Below are 21223 nucleotides of genomic sequence, written 5' to 3'. Positions count from 1 at the left end.
ACCTACACTTCCCCAGCTGTAAAGTACTAAAATACAAGCTTATACACGCGACCTCCTTCTCCTACGCAGTTGTGGAATGCATTACCAGCTGATCTGAAAACAATCGACGAAATATCCAACTTTCGTAAATCCCTGAAGACGTATCTCTTCAATAAAGCCTACAAAGAGGACCCATAGCTTAACTATACCACCTCACCAATCCACCCTAATCCGAAAGTCATCTTTCTATATCTACTTTCTTAAGACTTCTTTCCATCCTTAATCTCTTTACATCACCAATTGTATCTGACACCCTGGGATGGCAATGCCATAACAGACCTCTGTAAGCCACATTGAGCCTGCAAATAGGTGGGAAAATGTGGGATACAAATGCAATAAATAAATAAAAGCGGTCCACTACTTTTTCTTATGCTACAATGTGGAGAACGTTTGAGAGCTGGTCTGCACAGAATGGTGTTTCTTCATTTCATGCTTCCTTGTCTCAAATTTTATCCTTCCTTCAGGAGGGATTCAAAAAAGGCTTGGCTCTCATTTTGCTCAAGGTTCAGGTGGCAGCGTTGATGAATCAAAGAGGCACAATACAGAATGCTTCATTGGCTGCTCACCCTGATACAGTGTGATTCCTCAAGGGAGTCGCTCATCTTCATCCCCATCTCTGCAATACTTGACCTCAGTGAAGTCTTGAAGTGATTCTTTATGCTCTTCAGTTGGCCCCCTTTGAGCCCCATCGTTTGGCAGTTATCAAAGATCTTACTTTAAAGGCAGTATTTCTAGTTGCCATTTCGTCAGCACAGAGTTTCAGAGCTTCAAGCTTTCGCTTGCAGGGATCAGTTTCTCTGCTTTTCTGACTCAGGAGTTTCCATACAGACAATTCCATCCTTTTTGACAAAGATTGTATCTCTTTTTCATGACAGTCAGACTTTGTTTCTTCCTTCTTTTTCCAGGGGTCTGTTCTTCAGAATACGCTTCCCTGCGACTGTTGGATGTGAAGCACGTCCTTATGCACTCTCTTACCACTTCCAACGATTTCAGGTGGTCTGATCATTTTTTTTGTCCTATTTGCAGGACCCAGGAAGGGTTTACAGGCCTCCAAAACGACAGTGACTCGATGGCTTAAGGAGACTATTTCTTTGGCTTACATTCTGAGGGATAGATCTGCCCCCATGCATGTCAAAGCTCATTCTACCAAGTCTTTGGCAATTTCTTTGGCTGAGTCTAGGGCAATTTTGTTGGCAGAGATCTGTCAGTCAGCGATGTGGTCTTCTCATTCCTTTGTTAAACATTACCGTTTGGATGTGTCTGCTCAAGCAGATGCTTCCTTCGGGGCCATGGTTCTTGCTGCAGGGATATGATATCACAGTCCCTCCCCTCTTAAGAATTGCTTTTGTGCATCCCATTTGTCTGGACTGATCCTTGGGATGTAATGGAAGGAAAAATTAGTTCCAAGACAACATGGTTTTACCAAAGGGAAATCGTGCCAAACGAATCTCATTGAATTCTTTGATTCGGTGACAGGAGAATTGAATCAGGGACGAGCTATAGACGTAATCTACTTAGATTTCAGCAAAGCTTTTGACACGGTTCCCCACAGGAGGCTTTTAAATAAACTGGATGGGCTGAAGATAGGACCCGAAGTGGTGAACTGGATTAGGAACTGGTTGACGGACAGACGCCAGAGGGTGGTGGTTAATGGAATTCGCTCGGAGGAGGGAAAGGTGAGTAGTGGAGTGCCTCAAGGATCGGTGCTGGGGCCGATTCTGTTCAATATATTTGTGAGTGACATTGCCGAAGGGTTAGAAGGTAAAGTTTGCCTATTTGCGGATGATACTAAGATCTGTAACAGAGTGGACACCCTGGAGGGAGTGGAAAACATGAAAAAGGATCTGTGGAAGCTAGAAGAATGGTCTAAGGTTTGGCAATTAAAATTCAATGCGAAGAAATGCAAAGTGATGCACTTACATAGTAAATGAAATGACGGCAGAAAAAGACCTGCATGGTCCATCCAGTCTGCCCAACAAGATAAACTCATATGTGCTACTTTTTGTGTATACCCTACTTTGATTTGTACCTGTCCTCTTCATGGCACAGACCATATAAGTCTGCCCAGCACTATCCCCGCCTCCCGCCACCGGCTCTGCCACCCAATCTCGGCTAAGCTCCTTAGGATCCATTCCTTCTGAACAGGATTCCTTTATGTTTATCCCACGTGTGTTTGAATTCTGTTACCGTTTTTATTTCCACCACCTCCCGCGGGAGGGCATTCCAAGCATCCACTACTCTCTACGTGAAAAAATACTTCCTGACATTTTTCTTGAGTCTGCCCCCCTTCAATCTCATTTCATGTCCTCTCGTTCTACCGCCTTCGCACTTCCGGAAAAGGTTCGTTTGCGGATTAATACTTTTCAAATATTTGAACGTCTGTATCATATCACCCCTGTTTCTCCTTTCTTCCAGAGTATACATGTTCAGGTCATCAAGTCTCTCCTTATACGTCTTGTAACGCAAATCCCTTACCATTCTCGTAGCTTTTCTTTGCACCGCTTCAATTCTTTTTACATCCTTTGCAAGGTACGGCCTCCAAAACTGAACACAATACTCTAGGTGGGGCCTCACCAACGACTTATACAGGGGCATCAACTGTCTGGTCACACCTCTGTCTATACAGCCTAACAACCTTCTAGCTACGGCCACCGCCTTGTCGCACTGTTTCGTCGCCTTCAGATCCTCAGATACTATCACCCCAAGATCCCTCTCCCTGTCCGTACCTATCAGATTCTCCCCGCCTAACAACATACATCTCCCGAGGATTTCTATTCCCTAAGTGCATCACTTTGCATTTCTTCGCATTGAATTTTAATTGCCAAACCTTAGACCATTCTTCTAGCTTCCTCAGATCCTTTTTCATGTTTTCCATTCCCTCCCGGGTGCCCACTCTGTTACAGATCTTAGTATCATCCGCAAATAGGCAAACTTTACCTTCTAACCCTTCGGCAATGTCACTCACAAATATATTGAACAGAATCGGTCCCAGCACCGATCCCTGAGGCACACCACTACTCACCTTTCCCTCCTCCGAGCGAATTCTTAGGGAATAGAAATCCACGGGAGACGCATGTGTTAGACGGTGAGAGTCTGATAGGTATGGACGGGGAGAGGGATCTTGGGGTGATAGTATCTGAGGATTTGAAGGCGATGAAACAGTGTGAAAAGGCGGTGGCCGTAGCTAGAAGGTTGTTAGGCTGTATAGAGAGAGGTGTGACCAGCAGAAGAAAGGGGGTGTTGATGCCCCTGTATAAGTCGTTGGTGAGGCCCCACCTAGAGTATTGTGTTCAGTTTTGGAGGCCGTATCTTGCTAAGGATGTAAAAAGAATTGGAGCGGTGCAAAGAAAAGCTACGAGAATGGTATGGGATTTGCATTACAAGATGTATGAGGAGAGACTTGCTGACCTGAACATGTATACTCTGGAGGAAAGGAGAAGCAGGGGTGATATGATACAGACGTTCAAATATTTGAAAGGTATTAATCCGCAAACAAACCTTTTCCAGAGATGCGAAGGCAGTAGAACGAGAGGACATGAAATGAGAATGTCAGGAAGTATCTTTTCACGGAGAGAGTGGTGGACACTTTGAATGCTCTCTCGCGGGAGGTGGTGGAGATGAAAACGGTAACGGAATTCAGACATGAGTGAGATAAACATAAAAGAATCCTGTTCAGAAGGAATGGATACTCAGGAGCTTAGACGAGATTGGGTGGCAGAGCCGGTAGTGGGAGGGGGGATAGTGCTGGGCAGACTTATACGGTCTGTGGGAACGGGGCTGGTGGTTGGTAGTCGGGGATAGTGCTGGGCAGACTTATACGGTCTGTGCCAGAGCCAGTGGTGGGAGGCAGGGCTGGTGGTTTGGGGGTGGGGATAGTGCTTGGCAGACTTATACGGTCTGTGCCCTGAAAAGACGGCTACAAATCAAGGTAAGGTATACACAAAAAGTGGCACATATGAGTTTATCTTGTTGGGCAGTCTGGGTGGACCGTGCAGGTCTTTTTCTGCCATCATCTAGATGTTACTATAATTTTCTTTCCTTTAGTCCCAAAGAATCAGTCCAGAGCCCTCCCTTCTGTGATGGTTTTGGTTTTTTCAGGTTCTATATAATTTCTAGTGTTTGTATTGAGGTTTCGTTATTTCTAACCACACATCATTGTGCATTGTTTTTGAGTCTTGAGTATTAATTTTGTGTCATTGTGCATTGTTTTTTACACATCGCAGTAATACATTCCTTTTGTTAATCCTGTGGTTTGTCCAGCCTTCCTTCGTTTCCTACTTGGGTGGCTATTTTTTCTCATGAGACTTTTGTGTTCAGTTACAATAAGGTTCCGTTATTTATAAGGCACGAGTTTTGCTCTTTATTTCATAGTTCTTTTTCTATTTAGAGGCTGGAGTTTTTTTTTCTCTGGAAGCCACTCTCTTTCACTGCTTTTTATTGAATACTGACTTGGCTGCTAAGCACAGGAGCTTATGAGGCACAACTCATTAGAGTTCTTTATCTCCGCCTGCTGGGAGATTGTCACAACCCATTTGTCTGGACTGATCTTTGTGACTAAAGGAAATAAAATTATCAGGTAATTAACTAATTTTTCCATATACACATTTACTCAGAAAAAAATACTTGTGTAAAAAGCCAGGTCTTCAATATTTTGTGAGAGGACAAAATAGTTTAAATTTGTTGCAATGTTTGGCCTCTAACTAGATGGTAGAGAGAGCTCAGTTATGGTTTCAGTCATTTTTGTTGGATTAGACACGTGATTGGGGGGGATTGGTATTAGAAACCTTATTCTTTGTCTTTTGAGGTTCCTCGGAAGTCACTGTTGATTCTGCTAGTCTATAATATGGAACCTCTGGCTTGGTTGTTCAGTAACTTGGAGATTATGCAGATGATATCGAACTTTAGTTGCACAGAGTGTGGATCAACTTGAGTGTTAGCTAAGAGAGAGAAATGTTTGGATAGAGGCTAATAAGATGAACATTAATCTCCAAAAAACAGATACTTTGGGTTTGGAAAGAAAACTGTAACATGGCATTCTTTTCATCAATATAGAAGGAAGTGAGTGTTCTGTTAATACAAGGTTCAGAGTCTGAGTGTGTTTCTTGATTCTGCTGTATCATTTGAACCTCAAATTTCAGGAGTCCTTTATCATTTCATCAATTATCTAATATAATAAAAGGCACCCTCAACGTTCTGAGGACAACGTTCTGAAGTCACTCAGACTCCCAGAACGGTTCGTAAGTTCGTGGTGGTGAAGCCACTGAACGACTTGCTGCCCCGCCCTCGCGTCAAACGTCATGACGTCGAGGGCGGAAAACCAACAGAAAAATGAAAGCAGGGACCGCATCAAGGAAGGGGGAGGAGTAGGGAAACACGCGGAGCGTGTTTCCCTACTCCTCCCCCTGCCAAGGAAACGCTGGCTACCAACCGCGCCGCGCGCTCCTCAGGTAACCCCGCCCCGACCGTCCGAGCACCACTCTCCCTCCCTCCCAAGTTCAGCAACGCGCGACGGCGACGTGGTGGGGGCGCTCCGCCCCAGATGTCAGCGGGTGGGGGGGTGCTCCGAGTCCGCTCCCGGCGCTGTCCTGCCTTTAAACCCCAATTTGAAGCGCTGGAGTAACAGGCAGCAGCGCCTCGCGTCTGCCCTTCTACTAAAAATCTCTTCGACGACGTCATTGGGCCTTCCCACATTGAGTCCCGCCCTCCTCTCAGGTAACTTCCAATTACCGCGAGGGCGGGTGGGACTCAATGTGGGAAGGCCCAATGACGTCGTGGAAGAGATTTTTAGTAGAAGGGCAGACGCGAGGCGCTGCTGCCTGTTGTTACTCCAGTGCTTCAAATTGGTTTTTTTTTTTTAAGGCAGTGAGGGTGGTGGGCCTGGGCGGCAGGAGAATGGAGCTGGTAGGTGGGGAGGGACTCAGATGGGAGAAGGGTGTGGGGCTCTCAGGTGGGGGGGAGGGGGTTCTCAAATGGGAAGGAGACTGAGGTGGGAGGGGTTCATGGATGGGAGAAGCAGAAGGGGGTGGGGAGGGGGTTCTTGGATAGTTGAAGGGGACGGGTGGGGAGGGGACTGGGGTTCTTGGATGGGAGAGACTGGGGAGGGGGTTCTTGGATGGGAGAAGGGGACGGATGGGGAGAGGACTGGGATTCTTGAATGGGAGAAGGGGACTGAGGTGGGGAGGGGGTTCTTGGATACTTGAAGAGGACGAGTGGGGAGGGGACTGGGGTTTTTGGATGGGAGAGACTGGGGAGGGGGTTCTTGAATGGGAGAAGGAGACTGAGGTGGGGAGGGGGTTCAAGGATGGGGGAGGGGGTTCTTGGATGCTTGAAGGGGACGGGTGGGAAGGGCACTGGGGTTTTTGGATGGGAGAGACTGGGGAGGGGGTTCTCGGATTGGAGAAGGGGACGGGTGGGGAGGGGACTGGGGTTTTTGGATGGGAGAGACTGGGGAGGGGGTTCTTGAATGAGAGAAGGGGACTGAGGTGGGGAGGGGGTTCAAGGATGGGAGCGCTTCATGAAACCCCATACACACACACTCACTCTCTCATCTGGCAGCGCTTCCTGTACCCCCTGCCCCCCCCCCCCCCACACACACACACTCCCTCACTCTGTCATCTGCCATTGCTTCCTGAACCCCCCCCCCCCCCCACACACACACATACTCACTTACTTTCATCTGGCAGCGCATCCAGAATCCCCCACACCCCTCTTCTTCCAAGCTGAACCCCTCCAACACATCCCCCCCACCCCACACACACACTCTCTCTCTCTCTTCCTCTCCTCCAGCACACCAATTGCTTAGGTGCAGTGGCAACAATCTCAGACACCAGAGAAAGAGGGGGGCCTGACACCATAGAGAGAGAGGGAGGGAGGGAGGTATCTCTGTCACACACACATACACTCTCTCTCTCTCACAGACAATGTGTTTCTGTCTCTCACTCTCATACACTCTATGTCTCACATTGTATCACATTCACTCTCTATGTGTCACACAGTCACTTACATACTCGCTTGGTCTCATACACTCAGTCTCACAGACAATCTGTGCCTCACACACACTCTCATTCACGCACACACTGTATCTGTGTGAAACACACTCTCTCTCTCTCTATCACACTGTGAGGCATATTTTCAAAGCACTTTGGGAGGCTAAGTTCCATAGGTTTCTATGGAACTTTGGGAGGCTAAGTGCTTTGAAAATGAGCCTCTGTGTCTCCCATATGCAATTGCACACACTCTCATTCTCACACACACACTCTCTCACAGACACGCTCACACCCAGACTCACTCTCTCTCTCACACACACACACACACTCACACTTTCACTCTCTCTATCACACACAGTCACTCTCACATACACTCTCCAAAACATACACATTATGAGGAAAACCTTGCTAGCGCCCGTTTCATATGTGTCAGAAACGGGCCTTTTTTACTAGTATAAAATAACATCAATTTTTTTTTCTCATTTCATGAGAGATATATGTAATGGTAGGACTCCGGTTGGATACCTGGGCTTGCTACTAAGAAATATTAATCCACTTTAAAATGTACAAGATTTGGCAGCAAATATGGTGACTCAAGTTCATGTGTGAGACCTATTTTGGAACATCTCTCCAGGTTACCTGTTCTATCATAGATAAAGATTTAAAGTGTTGACCATGATATTTGAGGCCTTGTATGACATGGGATCAGGCTATGTGCGTGAACAGTTGATGTATGATCAAGGCAGAACTTTATGCTCTTGAAAATTGACAATGGAGGGCTGGGTTAAAATTAGTCAGATGGTTGGCTTTCCGTCTGCACTTCTAACGTTGTGGAATTGCTTACCTCAGGGACTGCGGTATGTGCTGAAACTTTGTTGTTCACAGCTGAATGTTAATGGTGAGATGAATGCTGCAAAATGATTTATGTGCTATCCCTGTTGAAACTGCTAGTTTTAATTTGTTTCTCTGTTGTGCTTTGTTGGATGTCTTGGATAATGATGGAATATACATTTGGTTAAATAAATACGAGCCTGTTGAGATAAACAGAGAGCTCTTTTTGGTTTCTAATGTGTTAGTAGATCAAATAAATTGCACCCAAATAATATGAACAATCATTTAGTACCTTAAGTTGAATTCTCCAAAGTACTGCCAGGCATTGTAGACTTCTTAAGATTGAATTAACATGGTCATAGATTTTAGCTCTCATTAAGGAGTCCTTTTACTAAGCTGTGGGAAAAAGGGCCCTGCGCTAGTGGGGGGGCCGTATGTCCCATGTGCCAGGGCCATTTTTACTGCCGCAGGTAAAAGACCCGAGACACAAATGGCCATGTGGTAAGAGAACTCTTACAGCATGGCCATGCGGCGGGGAGCCCTTACCGCCACCCATTGAGGTGGTGATAAGGGCTCCTGCACTAATCTGGTGGTAATTGGGCAGAAGCTGATTGTGAAATGGAGGCTCTCTGTAGACGAACCAAGACGCAAATGCCATATCTGAGATAAATGTCCTTTTATAAATTATATAAAAAGTGTAAGATGTATGAAAACATATGAGCACAAAATTTGTACCAAACACAAAATATATAAGTTAAAAAGATTAGTTACTATCTATACCGGAGGTTTTTAGACTGGTGAGGAAGCTTGTCCGGCGTCTATCTTGAAAAAATCTGAAGAGAAAAAGCCGAGCATCTGAAATCTTTTCCTCCGGTTAAATAAGATACTTATAATAATTGAAAAGACACAATTTCAAGAGGAAGTTATACTTGAAGATTTATAGAATTGAACATCTAGTACTAAAGAAATCTACTTTGGACCCTAGTAGTCCTGCTTATTACTTGCTTTTTCTGTAAATTGACCAAATAGTTCATGCACAGCCATCTGAGCACACAGAAAAAATACTGGCATTACAGCTTTGCCAGTCTCGCTTCCACTCAAACCATAGTACAGAGACATTCTTGGCCGTTCATATTAGTGAAATCTGTGCCACATTAGATAATGGAATGGTAAGAATGCCTTGGCCATCTCCCTAGACTTGTCTGTGGCCTTTGAACCCATTAACCATGCTCTTTTCCTATTGAGGTTGGTTGAGACATATTGGGCCTAATGTTACAGTGGTTTTATTGGTTTCTGTCTGACCAATTTGTTCAAAATTGTCTCTGATTCTTTGTCAAACCTATTACCACTCCATTATGAGGTTCTCCAGGGTTCTATCTTTTCCCTACTCTACTTATCATATTGAGTCCTTTTGTCATGATCATACATGACTTTCCATATATACACTTTCCATATCTTCACTGATGTTGACCTTGATGATGATATAAATCTGTCTCCTATACAAATTTAAGATCGATGGCCTTACAGCTTCGGACCCATCGACAAGTGCTAAACAATGAAAAAAACATTGCCTATTGGCTTACAGGCCATTCTTCACATCCAGCTTTTACCTTAGTAGTTTTTGACATTCAGTTCACACCTGTTGTTTCATTTTTGCTAACCAAGGTATCCATCTTTTACATCCCAGTTATCTGCCTTTTAATGAAATCAGGATTATTCATCCTCCGACAACTCCATTCTGTTTGCAGCTATTTTGATGTGGCCACTTTCTGTTCACTTCTACGTGTGTTATTAATATTGAGGTTACACTGTGAATTGTAATGTTGTTTATGCTGGCACTTTGCAACTAAAAGTCTCCAAATGCTGTAAAAACTCAGCTATTTTCTTATGTTGTGCTACGCCTGTAAGTTTGATCATCACTCCATTATTACTCCAGTACCACTGGCTACCTTTTGCATTTAGGATACAATTCTAATCCTCACAGTCAAAGCTTTACATGAACCCCCCCCCCCCCCCCCCAAAGCTTTACATGTAGGCCTCCTACAATACCTTGCTAATCTTACTTACACCTTAATGTCTACCACGTTTGTTGCTTTTTAAAAAATATATCAGGCACCAACGCTTCATCAAACATCTGATTAACAAGTAATGCAACATTACTTGAAATTTTAAGAGCGCAACACCTTCAATATTGATGTAGAACATAAATTCAATGGACTGCCAGCAACTGAGCTTGCCCATAGGAGAGACCAGACTTTAATCTGTGTTTAGCAGGCCAGAGGGCAGAGAAATAGTGTAGCACTCAGGCATAAGGCACCTGTAGGGGATGAAGAGCAGGAACTGTTACTGGGGGAGACCCTCCCCCCCCAATGGAATATGCAGATGGCCCTGTAGAGAATGAGGGGCCCCACCTCTGGGCCTACTGAATATGTGGGGCAGGACAGGGATAAGTTTAAAAGATGTTGGAATTCAGAGGATTGTGGGGGTGAGTTTTTACTTTTTAGGGAATGCCAGTCAGTATATAGAATGGTCTCCCCTCAACCTTGGGAACAGATGGGCAAAGGGGCAAAGTTGAATGGGGTTTGCCACGCAAATGGAGAAACGGAAAGATGTGAAGCACAAAGCTAGAGAGAGCCACCAGATGTGGACTCCGTGAACCACAGGCTTGTGGAGAAGATGCTGCACAGACCCATTCCCAGGGAATTACCCCCCCCCCCCCCCCCACACACACACACCCTGCTGGTCATGCAGGCAACCACAAATGGGAAATGGGTGTCTCCATGACATTCACAGCTGCATATATCCTCACAGCCCCATAATGTCAATTTTAAACTGATGTGGGTAGCATTAGGTGAAATGCTGTCTATGTTTTGGAGGGGACAACTGCCTTTAAAGGCAGATTTGGGAACGTGGCCTGAGAGAGAGAGAGGAAGGGTTTTCTGGCGCTTATTTTTTCCCTGCACAGGCAATGCCGCTAGGTAAGCTCTGAGCCAGCTTAACCTATAGGGCCAGTGACATCACAGGCTCAGGTATTTGGTGCTCTTTATATCTGGTGTCCTGGGCCAGAGCCTCACCTAATCTGTAGGTTAAACCAGCCCTGTCAGTCCACTGTTGTCCCTTGTTTTCTTGCTGACCAGTTCCTGTGCGCTTATCCTGTCCTGCAGCCAGGTCCTATAAAGAAACAAGGAGTCCTTTTTTTTTTTTAGCAGATTCGTAGGACAGACCAGGTCTCAGGTCAGCTGCTTTTACCAGAAGGGGAAGGGTAGGATCAGAGGTCTCTGCTTACCTGCAGACAGTGGCCAAGGGGACTAGAGCTAGCTCGTGACTTCCAGGGTTCAGCTGCCTGATGCTGCAGAGACAGAATGGAGAGCAGATGAGTCAGTTTCCCAGGTGTGGAAGATTCCAGCAGATGAGAAGCCACCTTCCCCTTAGGAATGTTAATATCACAGGATTTAAATGACAGTGTTCCCAAAATGTTTTCATGTGTATACGATAATCAAAAATAATGTTTTCATGCTTGGTCCTTAATAATGAAAAATAAAGTCAATTTCCGAAACGTCTAAATGGCCGCAGCTGAAACTTCTCCAGTGCACTATAAAAACGTGCATCTCAGGATTTTCAACCTTCCACATCTTCTTATTGTGATGGCACCCAAAAAGAAGGCATGGAGCAGGAAGTGCAGTTTGTGATGGCGAGATTGAGTTCCTTGTTAAGGAGATCACGGCACACTCTGCCAATCACTTTGCTCCCAAAGGCCAGACTATATGTGCATTTACAAAGGAAAAAGAATGGATCACCATATGCGACAGGCTTAATGCAGTCTACTATTCATAGAGGACATCAAAAGAAAATGGAAGCAACTGAAGAGGTTGGTGAGGTACAAGGCTGGTGCCAACCCACCATGTGTTGACACCATGAAGTTCACCCTAATGGAGCCCATGGTGCACAGACTCCTACTTCAGGAGGGCAACCATGGCCTGGGAGGTCAGGACACCTCAGCACAGACTGTGGAGTCAGGTAAGTTTGTGCAAACCAAGCTGTGCTGGCTGTTTTCTCTGTGTCACCCTCTCTTCCTCTAGCAGGGACAGTATGGGTGGGCTTCATTGATACCACTCTAATGTACAGGTTCTTAGGTAGGTGGAGGAAGTGGTAAGAAGGCACACCAGAGTACATGCTGAAAGGCTGGTTATCAGGGGCCATATCCTAACACTTACACAAGGTTAGTGGGCAGGTCTGGGCCCACTCCGCTGGGTAGAGGGCCCCTTTATCTATCATCTTTAGATGCCTTCTTCCCCCTCCCTCACCCACCCTCCACCTATGCCCATCACCAACCCATCTCTATTTCTGGTTTCCAAACCTCTCTGTTTCTCTCCCTGTGCACTCCACATCCCTTCCACAATCCTTCCTTTTGTACACACCTGGCTATGTGGCACCATGCCTGACAATGGCATTCTCATCAGCTGTGTTCTAGAAGTGCATATGGATGTTTATGTTCAGGAAGGCTGTAGCAGACTGCCAGGTTAGTTAGTGCAACAGACACATTTCCTCTACTTTCCTTGTATAGGCGAGGACACGGAGTCAGATGCAGAGCCTGAAACCAGCTGCCAGCAGGCAGGGTAGCCACATCAGGAGAAGGAAGGTGAATCAGTGGCACCTGAGGCCTCACAGGAGGGCACTATGGGAGAGCAAAAGCACCCAGAGCATACTGCCTGCAGGGGATGAAGAGTGAGAGCAATTAGTGGGGCAACCCCCCCCCCCCCCTTCAGCATTTGCAGATGGCCCATTAGAGGCAGAGGAGGCTGCTGAGGAGCCTAAGCGGGCCCATAAAGGACATGACTGCCACAGGTGTTAGATGCTGCAGCTGACCAGCAAAGTACACGATTACATGACGGCCTGTCAAGCACACTGCCGACACAGCAAGCATCTGAGCATCCACCTGGAACCAGCGATGCCACCAGTCCTGCCTCAACACCCTTCACACCAGTCACAAGTGACACCAGTAGCCACACAGGCCAGCTAAGCTTCGCTGCACCTGCCAAGCCGCAACTACCCACAAAACATTTAAGGGTGGGATCCACAGCACCCCAGGTTGGTGGGACAAACAAGAGGCCATGTCCTTTAGGGCCAGCACATGATCCCTTGCTGGGTGCTGGGCCCAGCAGCAGATATGACAAACTGGCCAATCAGGTGGCCTGATTTTCAGGCTGCAGCAAAGACAGCAGGATGGGAGTGATGACAATGGGGATGACTGACACACTAGTTTCTGCTAGGCCTGGGCCATGTCCAGCAGCTTGAGGACAGGGCGGGAGAGATGGAACCCAAAGGGGATGGGGGAGGGGGAAGTAGGGCTATAAGCCACCTAAATGTCATGCTGTGGTGGTGTGTGCTGAGGGGAAGGGGTTGGAGTATGTATGCAGAGGGGAGAGGGTTGTATACACTTAGCATCACTGAAAATTTGTCAGAGTGAGTCTGTCTGGCATGGACCCCAACTGGTCAACTCTGTGGTAAGGGGGGAGGGGGCTCCTCATACTCTGGGTCTGGTGTCTGCTGCTGTGGTTGCTGCCCCTCCTCTGGCTGTTTTCTTTGGAGAGCCAGGTTGTGCAACATGCAGTACGTCATGAATATTTTGGCCACCTTTTCAGGGCTGTAGAGGAGCTCCCTTTGGAATGGTCCATACATCTGAATCAATTCTTGAACTAGTCAAAGGTGTGTTCAGCGATGGTGCAGGTGCTCTTCTGATTCTTGTTGTACTCCTCCTCTGCCTCATTTTGGGGATGGACTATGGGAGCCATGAGTCAGGTTCGCTGGGGATAGCCTCTGTTACCTTTGGGGGAAAGCAGAATTATAGAGATGGGTGTATTGGCTGGTGTGGTGACCTTTTGGAGGTAGGGAAATGGTTCTGGGGGCATCTAGAAGAAAGGAGTGTGTTGAAGGTTAGGAGGGGGAGGGGAGTATGGGGTTTGGGAATCCCTGTGCTGCTTACCTGTTGGTTATCCCCTTTTGGTCAACCTTCTGTAGATTCCTGAATGCTGGAGAATATAGGCATCGTGGGAGGAGCCTGGGTAGCAGTCACACACGTACACAGTCTCCCCTTGGACATCACACATGATCTGCATGTTCATAGAATGAAATGATTTTCTGTTTCTATAGATCTTGTATACCCGTGGTGAGGGTCTGAGTTTGATGTCTAGTAGCGCTTTATAAATGTCAAATAGTAGTAGTAGTAGTGTGTGCAATTGATGATGCCTGTGACTGAGGGGAAGCAGTCTATGGCGTAGAACTGAGCCATGTTGTTCTGGAGTGCATGGATGGTAGTGAGGAAGGTATGGAACTGGACTAGGCAATTGGAGATGGCAGGCTGGGTGAGGCCCTGCATTTACTACTAGCACTGACTAGAAGCTGTCAGTGGCCAGAAAGTTGAGGGAGGCAGTGACCTTCAGGTGGACTGGCAAAGGTTTATTCCTACATTTCCTGGGCTGGAGGAGGGGTTGTAGCTGGCCACTACTGCCAACTCTAGACTTCGCGCCTTCTGTCTCGCACCCTATGCCTGGAATAAACTTCCTGAGCCCCTACGTCTTGCCCCATCCTTGGCCACCTTTAAATCTAGACTGAAATCCCACCTCTTTAACATTGCTTTTGACTTGTAACCACTCGCCTCCACCTACCCTCCTCTCCTTCCTGTACACATTAATTGATTTGATTTACTTACTTTATTTTTGTCTATTAGATTGTAAGCTCTTTGAGCAGGGGATGTCTTCTATGTTTGTGCAGTGCTGCGTATGCCTTGTAGCGCTATAAAAATGCTAAATAGTAGGAGGAGGAGGAGGTGCTGTACGGCGGCCCTGTCGAAGCGGAACCTAGTAAAGCATTTCTGGTCAGTGAGGCCCACAAAGTGGGTGCAGGGCCTGAAGATTTTCTGATAGGGATATCTCCTCTGGCACCTCCCCCCCCCCCCCCCAAACTGTCATCCACCTTCAGCAAGCCATGAGCCACAAAAACATTCAGCGCACCAATGATTGGCTTGCAAGTGTCCCACCACCACAGGTGCAACCCACTGACCCCAGAAACACCATTGTGCACACCTCCACCTGCATGAGACCTAGCACCAGCACACAGTCATGAGACGCACTCCAGCTGCCCAAAACACTTGCTCTCCCACCACCGACAAACAATTCAGACACACATAGCTACAGCACAAAGCTCTTGCTTTCCCAGCACCAGCAAACAGTCCTCAAACACACAGCAACTGCACAAAGCACTCTTCCAGGAACAGCACACAGCCCTCACACAAAGAGCAGCAGCAGCACAGAGTATGGTGACAAACAGAGGAACGCTGAGAGACAGGACATGCAGGTAGGGATGTAGAATGGGAGATGTAGGGATTTGGGAGCAGTGACGGTTAGTTGAATGAAGAGAGTGAGATACAGAGGAAGGGATGGGTGTGGCTGGGTTGCAAACAGGTGTAGACAAGGGCAGAGGAGGCAAGTCAAGAAATGTAAAGGTGAAAAAGTTCAGACTCAGACAAACAAACAAAGGTAACAAAGCTCTCTGTAACTTTCCACTCTTTTCTCACAATCGACCACTTCCATCTCTCCATTCTCCAACTCAGCAAAATCAGAAAGGGGTCTAAAGACAGGTTTGCCCTTACCCTGGACCAGAAGTTTTCAACCCAGTTCTCGGGGTACACCCAGCCTGTTGGGGATTTCAGGATATCCCCATTGAATTCAGTGGGGATATCCTGGAAACCCAGACTGTGCCACAAGGACTGGGGTGAAAACCTCTGTCCTAGATGCTTTTGAAGCAGGTCTATTTCTGGATGTTTTTCTTCCTGCTTCCGGGAAGTCATTAATCTGTTATGGGCTGGAAACATTCATTGCATAACACCACCTATGTCACATCCATAAAATGCCCCCTCCGGGAATTTTTCTTGTAAACAATTAGCGGTCTTAGGCAGTTTTTTTCCTTTGTTTGATTATACGCTTTAGATGGTTTTTCTGCCTGTTGTGCCAGTTTTTGGATGTTTTTCTATTTCGAAAGTGAGCCACATAATCTACTACCAGAGAGCCTCCCCTAGTCCTAGTATTATTTGAAGAGTGAATAACCTTTGGGTTTAGAGGGATAACTGGTTGTATTGGCTTAAGGCTGTGGGGTGGAGATGGGTGGAAGGCCTTCTTAGGTTCTTTAATAACAACTTGTTCCACACCACTAATGAATTTTATGTGTTTTATCATATCTGTTCTCCAAGCTGAACATGCCTAAACTGTTTAGCTTTTCTTAATAATGCAATATTCCATATTAGTTTTCATTTTGTTCAGTTTCTAAGCCACCTGTCCAGTTAAAGACAATAAGTGACCTTCAAGTACATTCACCATAAGATAGAATTGTTGATAAATCAAGTAACAGGAACTTTTCTAGTTCTGCTTTATTTTTTTTTAAGATGAAGTGACCAGAGGTTTACATAATATTCACGATGTGGTTATGCAGTGATTTATATAGAAACATTAAAATTGTGAAGAGCATGGTAAGAATAATCTAGAACAGAGATTACCAATCTTTTTTTGGCTGTAACCCCATGATCACGGCAGCAGCATTCCTGGCGATCCTGCTGAAGCGCATCAGAATGATGCGCCTATTTACTTCTGGCCAGGGTCACGACCCTCTTTGGTAAGCCCTGATCTAGAAAGTATTTTAAAATTTATTTGCTTTATTGACAGCTCTTGCACACACTGAGGTGAGAAGTTTAGTAGAATAATATAGCCCAGGCTCCAGACACTTCATTACTCTTCTGTGATGACATTATATTTCTGATTTTTAGGGGGCTGCTACACATAGAGAACACAAGCTATGGAATTGAACCCCTGGAGTCCTCTTCTGATTTCCAGCATCTTATTTATCGCATGGAAAATTTGAAGAAAGAGCCTTTATCATGTGGTGTAAATAGCAGTGAGCCTGAGAGGCAGAATGCAGATGTATTACAGCATCCCAGCATGACTCAGCTTCTGAGGGCAAGTATTCACATAGTTACCTTATTAGTGATTATCCTTTTTCCACTATAAACCCCAAAGCAGTTCGCACATAAAGGAGGTAATTCTATACTGTACACCTATGTATATAGGTGCCTAGAGGGCACATGGTAGAAGTCTGGTGTATAAAGGAACATAGGTGCCTACGTTCCTTTACATAGTACAAAAATAATATCAAAAATATGTGCCTTTAATTTAGGTGCAAGCAGTTACACCATCTATAGATCTGGTGTGAGTACGCCTAAGTGTTGATAATATACATGTAACATATACATATGTAATTGTGTGCCCCATCCACTCACTGCCCAGACACTGCCCCTGTGTACACCCACCTACAAACTATGCACTGTGTAACATATGCAAGTAGTTATTGAATAGCAGTTAGGCGGAATATTGACATGTACAAATGTAATCTAAGCATTTAGGCACATAACTGGCATATAAATATTAGTATTCAACTAATATTTGGGAATCTAAATAGTTGTGATCTGGTACAAACTCAATACTGTAACATAAAAACCAGATTTGCTCTATAAAGTTCATAAAACCCTTTAAAAATAATAATGTGATGCTTTCAGAAACTTTACTTGACCAATTTAAATGTGAATATACCATAGCATACAGCCACTAGTATCTATCATCGCACATCGACTTTGTAACGTCCATACAGACATTCAAGAAAGTGATGATTGAATAACTTATCTTACTGTTCCGAATCTCTAGCACTCAGCAACTTCACTTCTAGCTGCTTTGCAACATACTTCTCAATAGAAAGCCTGTACTCCAACAGATCTGGCCGATATCTTCTTTATAGCTTTTTTTTATTTGCTCAATAAGTTCATATTTGATATCCCAACCGAGATCCAAGTTTCACCACCTGAGTGGCTTCTTCAGGGGAAACTGAAAATAATATTAAATCTTCCTCAAATAATCCCAGTTATAATATAACAAGTTTTCACAGAACTCGCAGCAAAACTGGTGCTTCATTTCTCCAAGATGGTGCCTAGAAGTCATTTTGATGCTAAACCTCATTTTGAACCAAATGTTCTGGGTATCCTGGCTGGCGTCACTATAAAGCAAACCAATCAATATGTTTATGGAGAGATTGTATTCCATTCAAAAATAAATCTCTGCTCTTTTTTTCATTAAAATCTTTGCTATATTTCCACCCCTTTGGCGTTGTACCTGGATTAGTACTACAAATTTCAGATCCACTCAGGTGGTGAAGCTTGGATCCAGGTTGGGATATCAAATATGAACTTACTGAGCAAATAAAAAAGGCTATAAAGAAGATATCTGCCAAATTTATAAGGGGAGGGAGTTTTGAAAAATGTTTGTATATGACTAGATGGGAAAGAGATTTGGAAAAGGAATTGACAGTTCATGAATGGAAGGCCATTATCCTGGAGGTCAACAAGGCATCAACATGTGTGTTATTGAAAGAAAATGCCTTCAAGGTACTCTCGAGATGGTATTTTACCCCATATAGACTACATATGATGTTTCCAGGGGCTTCCCAGTATTGTTGGAGATGTTTAACGGATGTGGGAACTTTTTTGCATATCTGGTGGTCCTGCGGGAAATTACAAATGTATTGGCAATCTATAACTGCAAAGATAACTGCCCATACAGGCAAGAACTTTTTGTGTGAGCCTCAATGGTGCCTGCTGGGCCTGGGGAACAGACGAGGAGTCAAATGGCAAAGACGTCTGAAGAGGATGAGCTTGACAGCTGCAAAGAGTGTTATTGCTCGGCTGTGGAAACAGCAAGTGGCACCAACAGAGCAGGACTGGATTCTAAAACTTTCCCTAATTGAGGAGATGGAGAAATTAACTGATAAACGTTTGGGAATTTATAACAGGCAAGATGAACTTTGGACACATATCAGAGCAATGACCCAAGTGAGTTAGTAATAGGCGCTTGATGGGAGGGTGGGGGGGGGGGGGTGGGGGTGGGGGGGGGGAGAAATGGAAAATTAAAATTAAAATTAAAGTTTGTCAATGTTTATTTACAGATTTATAGATGATGGACAAAGAGAATGTTTAAAGTGAGAGAAATATAAGAATTGTATATCAAAAAGGAAATATTCAAATGTCCACTTTGAATTAAGGAAGTAATGTTTATTCTGTCGTTTATCAATAAAAATTATTGGAAAAAAAAAAAAAAAGAAGATATCTGCCAGATCTGTTGGAGTACAGGCTTTCTATTGAGAAGTACGTTGCAAAGCGGAAAGAAGTGAAATTGCTAAGCGCTAGAGACTCAGAACGATAAATTATTCCATCATCACTTTCTTGAATATTTGTATGGCTGTTACAACTTTGAATTAGAAACCGATGTGTTATGATAGATATTAGTGGCTGTATGCTGTGGTTATTCACATTTAAGATGTTCATATAAAGTTTCTGAGCACATCATTTTATTATTTTTAAAGGGTTTTATAAACTTCATGAAACAAATCTGGTTTTATGTTATAGTATAAATATTAGTGTCAAGGGAATTTTATAAACCTTTTTCCACGTGTAAAACTTGTTTTTCATGCAGAAAAGGGCTTTTATAAAATTGCATAGTTTGGTTAGATTAGAGATGGAGTTGATTGTATGTGCATATTTTATAAAATATGTATATACGCACATACATTAGATTATATCCACAGATTTATACCTCCAGAAAAAAAAACCTGGCAAAATGGGGTTTTTTCCTCTTGTTTTCAAGAGAGATGATACAAAATGCAAGATTCAACCTGTTTTGGTTTGTAATAAGACTCGCCTTGCACATTAATCAGTAGTAGTACAGTCAGCAATGAGAAAAGTGAAGAGATTTGAACATTTTTCTAGTACTTCTCATTAAGAGAAAAGGCTTTTCATATTACGTTGGTCTCTATAACTGCACAAGGGAAGAGAAAATGTCTCCACAGAAGTGAACCAAGGAGCAGTGACAACCCAGAGAGAGGGTTCCAAAAAGGATGGCTGGAACTGTGGCATCAGTGTTCCTCTCTGGCTGGCCTCTATAATAGCAACTTGTCTGTATGTTACAGTATACAGATATTTACTTAAAGAAAATGCAGTTTGTTTTCAGCACTTTACTGGATAAAACAAAGCAGGAGATTCAGCTGCAAATAATTGAGATAGAAGTGTGTGGTAAGCACCTGATAGATCTAGTTATGATGTTTTTGCATCATCTAGAGCCTCAGTCACAGCAGTTGGTAGTTGGCACAACATGGCATTGGTGGAAGGCTTCGGGACTCAGCAAAGATGTACATCCGAAACTGGCTAGTGCTGTATAGGGAATAATTTGTTTGACAAGAAAGTCAGAGAACCTGTATATATCATAAAAGACCAAGTGTCCACCATACAAGATCTAATCTGATCTCAAGCATTCATAATCTGCTTATTCGCACTGAGGTCCAAAGAGACTCACAAATAAATCATCTCTCTATATAAAACGCACCTCCAACGTTCTAATGAAGCCTCTCTTAGCAAAGTGAAGGGGGTGAGATCGCATTGTGTCTGCCCCGCCCATGCGTCAAATGTGATGACGTCGAGGGCGGAGCAATGACACTCAACCAATCGCATCGCTCGGCAGCGAAGCGTCAGGGAAGGAGGCGGCGCTCCCGACGTCTAGCCTTCCCTTCCATGTGTTCCGCCTTCTTCTGACGTCAAGGATGACGTCAAAAGAAGGCGGAACACAGCGAAGGGAAACCTACACGTCAGGAGCACCGCCTCCTTCCCTGACGCTTCGCTGCCGGAACCGCCACGGAGGTAAATTTAAAAACAAGAAAAAACAAAAACACGCATGTTGGGGGGAGAGAAGAGGGTGGCCAGTAAAGTACAACAATGGGAGCGGGAGGGCAGGGAAGAAACGACAGCATGGATGCGAAGGGGGGGGGGGAGGGGAGAAGAGGGCGGGCCAGGCTGGCACATTGGAGAGAGAGGAGCATGGATGCGAGGGGGGGTCATGGAAGGGAGAGAGGGGACTTGCTGGAAAAGGATGAATGGAGGCGGCAGGAGACAGAGGAGCATGGATGGCCATGGATTGGGAGGGCAGGGCTCAGGGAGAGAGGGCAATTGCTGGAAAGGGATGAATGGAGGGGGCAGGGGACAGAGGACCATGGATGGGCATGGATTGGGAGGGCAGGACTCAGGGAGAGAGGGGAATTGCTGGATAGGGATGAATGGAGGGGACAGATGGGCATGGATGGATATGGATTGCAGGGCAGGCCTCAGGGAGAGAGGGGTATTGCTGGATAGGGATGAATGGAGGGGCCAGGTGACAAAGGAGCATGGATGGGCATGGATTGGAAGGGCAGGACTCAGGGAGAGGGGAATTGCTGGATAGGGATGAATG

The 21223-nt window shown here is 45.1% G+C and overlaps 1 protein-coding gene across 2 annotated transcripts in view; it reads left to right on the top strand.

The window, feature by feature from the left end:
- Positions 1–21223, top strand: part of LOC115469357 (disintegrin and metalloproteinase domain-containing protein 9-like) — a 240843-nt gene that overhangs the window by 65918 nt on the left and 153702 nt on the right. For both annotated transcript variants that reach the window (XM_030201903.1, XM_030201904.1), the window contains one exon: positions 16672–16861. In XM_030201903.1, coding sequence (XP_030057763.1) covers positions 16672–16861 — 190 coding nt within the window. The remainder of the gene's footprint in view (positions 1–16671; positions 16862–21223) is intronic.

Source organism: Microcaecilia unicolor, chromosome 4 (genome assembly GCF_901765095.1).
Source record: "Microcaecilia unicolor chromosome 4, aMicUni1.1, whole genome shotgun sequence".
In the NCBI taxonomy this organism is placed as follows: domain Eukaryota; kingdom Metazoa; phylum Chordata; class Amphibia; order Gymnophiona; family Siphonopidae; genus Microcaecilia; species Microcaecilia unicolor.
Note: the sequence above shows the minus strand (reverse complement) of the source record. Positions and strands in the feature narration are given on the sequence as shown.